At 50.3% G+C, this 4,993-nt stretch overlaps 1 protein-coding gene across 1 annotated transcript; it reads left to right on the forward strand.

The window, feature by feature from the left end:
- Positions 1-467: 467 nt before the first annotated feature.
- On the forward strand, positions 468-3,379 carry MIXL1 (Mix paired-like homeobox; the record flags this gene model as incomplete). Its single annotated transcript, XM_084775311.1, has 2 exons — positions 468-902; positions 3,068-3,379. Exons 1-2 carry the CDS (start codon positions 507-509, stop codon positions 3,377-3,379), a joined length of 708 nt encoding a protein of 235 aa, XP_084631437.1. The 5' UTR covers positions 468-506.
- Between the last annotated feature and the right edge of the window lie 1,614 nt (positions 3,380-4,993).

A 4,993-nucleotide genomic window follows, 5' to 3' on the forward strand; every position in this document is an offset into this window, starting at 1 on the left:
GTCAAGGATGGTTTGTGGAGGGCAGGGCTAGGCTGTTTGACCAACCTGTAGTAAGGTCTAGCACATAGCAGGGGTGGTAAACAGCGCCTTTGATGGTGACAGGCCGACAGCAGGCCAGGCGCAGGGAGAGGACCTGAGAGATGCAGGCACTGTTAAGAGGCATTTTGACCCAGAAGAGGGGGTTCTGTTCATATCTGGCCCGCAATTGAGGCGGCTCCTCCGGAGCAGAGGGACTCTAGGTATGTGGATTGATGGTCCGGCTGGCCGGCGGATAGGCGGAGAAGGCTTGGAGTGGCCGGGACTCAAGTTCGCGCCTCCCTCCCTCCGTCCCCTGGTCAGCGGAAGCGATTATTCCTGCGGCGTCTGGCGGGGCTGGGGCGGGCTCGCACCCCGAGGAGACTCGGCTTCCCTGCACCCACGCCTTTGATGGCACCGCCGCCCCCCTCCCTGGCTCCTGGCCGCTATAACTGCAGACGAGCGGGGATCGCGGGAAGCCTCCAGGAGCCATGGCCGCAGCAGGGTCCCAGCAGCTCCAGTTCACAGAGGGCGCCGCTTTCCCCACTTATCCTGACGCGCACCCTGGAGAGCCCCTGCTCCGGTCTTCGCGCCCAGGCACTGGGCTGCCCCCGGCGCTCCCCGACTCCCGAACCCCAGCGGTTACGCCGTCGTGTTTTCCAAACAGGGCCCCGGGACCCACAACGCAGACCCCCGCCAGCCTGGATCCTCCAGGACCCCACAAAAGCTCGGCCGCTCCGTCGGCGCCGCAGCGTCGCAAGCGCACGTCGTTCAGCTCCGAGCAGCTGCAGTTGCTGGAGCTCGTCTTTCGCCAGACCATGTACCCTGATATCCACTTGCGGGAGCGCCTGGCTGCGCTCACGCTGCTCCCGGAGTCCAGGATTCAGGTGAGTCGCTTTCACGGGAGTCACAGGCTTGTGGGGTCATTTATTTTTTGGGCGTGGGGCACGACGACAAGTCACGCCTTTGAACCTCATGATTCTAGACTACAAAAGAGGGGTGTCGGTAATGGCCTTGTTAGCCTGTAATTTGGGCTGCTAGGAAGCTCCCTGACCCTTCGGAAGGTCCCAACAGGAAGGTGATGGGGAGTAGTTGGCGCACTTTTACCAGTGTCCAGTAAGAAGACAAAGGACAGAGGTGCAGTCGTGAGCTTTCCTCTGGCTTCGATCTTAAGAGACCTCGAAAACAAGCAAGCAACTTCTTGTCACTTTGAAAAAAAAATAGTGCAAAGTGAGTTTGTTGTTTTGTGGTCCTTTAGATCAGAATCCTAGAGCTGCTAGGGAGAAGCGGGCATGGTGTGTGTGTGTGTGTGTGTGTGTGTGTGTGTGTGTGTGTGTGTGTGTGTGTGTGTGTGTGTGTGCTTGAGACAGGGTCGTCCTGGGTAGTCCAGGCTGGACTTGAATTCACAACCCTTCCGCCTCAGCTTCCTGGGAGCTTGGATTACAGGTGTGTCCCCTTACACACCCAGTTTAGAAATTTGCCTTCTTGACTGTTAGTCCGTGCCCAAGCATTGTTTTGTTTGTTTTGGGTTTTTGGGTTTTCAAGACAGGGTTTCTCTGTGTGGCCTTGGCTGTCCTGGACTGGATTTGTAGCCCAGGCTGGCATCAAATTCACAGAGGTCTGCCTGCCTCTACCTCCCCAAGTGCTGAGATTAAAGGCATGTGCCACCATGCCCAATTTCAAGTGCAGTTTTTTTTCTTTTCTTTTCTTTTTCTTTTTCTTTCTTTCTTTTTTTTTTAAGACAGGGTTTCTCTGTGTAGCTTTCGCTGTCCTGGACTCACTTTGTAGACCAGGCTGGTCTCGGACTCAGAGTGTTCAAGTGTAATTTTGTGTAGGAGGCCCCATTTAACCCCTGGAGAGTGGAATATTTCATTTTTCATTTTTCTGGTACTTAGGGTGATAATTCAGCTGTAACTCCCCCTCAAGACAGGGTTTCTCTGTGTAGCCCTGGCTGTCCTAGAACTCACTCTGTAAACTAGGCTGGCCTCAAACTCCGAGATCCGACTGCCTCTGCTGGGATTAAGGGAGTGCAGCACCACTGCCTGGCATAGCTTCAACTGTTACTTTCAACAGTCTTCCTAAGCAGGCCACTTTCAGTATTCATGGAAAAATAGCAAAGAAATTTACACAGAGAAATGCGATTCACTGAGGAAAAATACCTACCTGGTTTGATGAGGGAGTCTAGACTTTCAAAAGTGGACCCTAAATAATTTGAATGTCCATCCCTGAAGCAGAGTAGCTTGTTGCCTAAGGACTGTGGGCGCCTTTACTTCTGTGCCTTCTTTTTTCATTGTAAATGTCCCCCTTATAAGTGAAGTGTGGCGGCACATGTCTGAAATCCTAGCACTTAGCAGGAAGAAGCAGAAGGATCAAGGCACTCAAAGGCATCCCTGGGCGCCACAAGAACCTGTCCTTTTTGGTTTGGTTTTTTGTTTTTGTTTTGTTTTTATATAAAGTTTCTGTTGTATATTAAAAAAGTAAAGATTAAGGCAAATGACAGAATACAAGGTACCAGACAGATATTATGTTATACAGAGTTTATTAAATGAGCATGAGGAGAGAAGGAAAGGGGGAAAGGGTACCCCAGAGAGAGGGGGAGAGAGAGAGAGAGAGAGAGAGAGAGAGAGGGAGCCCTGTGGAGGGTCTGTCTTTTATATGGCCCAGGGCAGGGCCACGCCCCCGTGGCAGGTAAGCAGTGACATCACAGGTAGGCAGACTGAAGCTGAATCCTAACAGTTTCTCTTTGTCTGTCTCTCTGTGTCTCTGTGTCTCTGTGTCTCTCTCTCTCTCTCTGTTTTTTTGAGGCAGAGTTTCTCTGTGTAGCCTTGGCTGTCCTGGACTCACTTTGTAGACCAGGCTGGCCTCGAACTCACAGCGATTCCACTGCCTCTGCCTGCCAAGTGCTGGGATTACAGGTGTGCGCCACTGGGCCCGGGGTGGAGGTGCTCTCTCGTTCAAACACCAACTCAAAGCAGCTGAGCAGGGTTTGTTTGTATTTATTTATTTATTTATTTATTTATTTATTTTTGTTTTTTTCCCTCCTGCCCCCAAGGTGTGGTTCCAGAACAGACGAGCCAAGTCCAGGCGCCAGAGTGGGAAGTCATTTCAGCCCTTATCCTCAAGGCGGCAAGTTTTCCCCCATCGCCCCTCGGCTCCTGGACCTGACACAAGAACTTTGAAGCCCCAGCTGCCTCTAGAGGCAGAGGTGAACTGCCTTCCGGATCCCAGCAGGGCCGGAGGAGGTGCCTGCATGCCTGGCTCCCAGGGTCAGAGTTTTGAAACCTATTTGCCTCTCTCTGAAGATACCGGCTCAAAGTTGGACTCATGGGAGGAGCACATCCTTTCTGCCTTAGGTAACTTTTGAGCATCCTGGGAGAGTTCGGGATGCAGTCAGAGGAGTCTGGGAGACACAAACCACACCACCACCCTACCTGGACTTCCACTGAGCGTAGTCTCGCTCATGTTGCTGCCGATGGCTTTGCTAATATTGATAGCGGTTCTGGGTCATCATCTCTCGTGTGCAGGTTTCTCCGACACTGAGCCTCTATATGTGGCTTGTTCTCTGTGGCCGGCCGGCCTCCCACCCTGGATTCCCCGTGACACTCCAAGACTGCACATTTAATTCGCTCCACATGCCCTGGGCCTTCTTATTAGGGCTGTTCTTATATTTCAGACTGATTGTTCAGGACTTCATGACTCAATTTCCCCCTTTTCTCCGCAGATGCTGCCTTCTCCTGGTCCCTCTAGGACTTACAACCTAGATTCACTCCCTCTAATAAACCACGCCCTGAGCTCTAACCTCATCACCAAGATTTATGACTTTTTTGTTTTGTTATTAACCTTGCTGTGTAACTAAGGATGGCCTTGAACTCCTGTCCTCCTCCCTTTATCCTCCAAGGGCTGGGATTACAAGTGTGTGCCGCCACAATCGGATGCCGCCATTTTGTTTAAAATTATATATGATATACAACATATATATCCAAATCAAGCTGTTTAGCGCATGCACGACCTTATGTCACCTTCCTTTTCTTTTTCCTGTAATGACACTTACCATCTATTATTTTAGCAATTTTCAAGTATATGAAATGTTGATATTAATTACAGCCATTACCGTGTATTTCTTCAGCGTATCTCTCCTAAATGAAGTCACGTGTCTTACCACCTCTCCCCTGCCTTCACTTGATGGCCTTTCATCTGGCCTGGCCTGCCGTCGTTATGCTCAATCAGTAAAGACATTACATTCAAGTTCTTTTAAGAGCCCTGTGCCTCTCATCTCATAATTTATTCATTATGTTCACATAATTCTACCTGCCTGCCAGAAGAGGGCGCCAGATCTCATTACAGATGGTTGGGAGCCACCATGTGGTTGCTGGGAATTGAACCCAGGACCTTTGGAAGAGCAGCCACTGCTCTTAACCTCTGAGCCATCTCTCCAGCGGCCACCCCCCCCCAACACACTCTCTGCTGCAGTCATTCCTTTCTGGTGGGACTCAGTGAAAAAAAAAAATCTCTTTCAAAACAGCTCAGGAGGCCTAGAGAGATGGCTCTGTGGTTAAGCGCACTGACTGCTCTTCCAGAGGTCCTGAGTTCAATTCCCAGCAACCACATGGTGGCTCACAACCATCTATAATGTGATCTGATGCCTTCTTCTGGCATGCAGACAGAGCACTGTATACATAATAAGTAAATTAAAACACAACAGAATGAAAAACAGCTCAGGCACCCACCTTTCTAAAGCCTACACTTTTTCTAACTAATCTTAAGGGGTTTTTTGTTTGCTTGCTTGTTTTCGAGACAGAGTTTCTCTGTGTAGCCTTGGACTTGCTTTGTAGACCAGGCTGGCCTGGCGCTCACAGTGATTCACCTGCATCTGCCTCCCAAGTGATGGGATTAAAGGTGTGTGCCGCCATACCCGGGGTCTAATCTTAATTTTTGTTTTGTTTTGTTTTTTGTTTTGAGACAGGGTTTCTCTGTATAG

Source organism: Acomys minous, assembly GCF_964271855.1.
Source record: "Acomys minous genome assembly, chromosome: 1".
NCBI lineage: Eukaryota > Metazoa > Chordata > Mammalia > Rodentia > Muridae > Acomys > Acomys minous.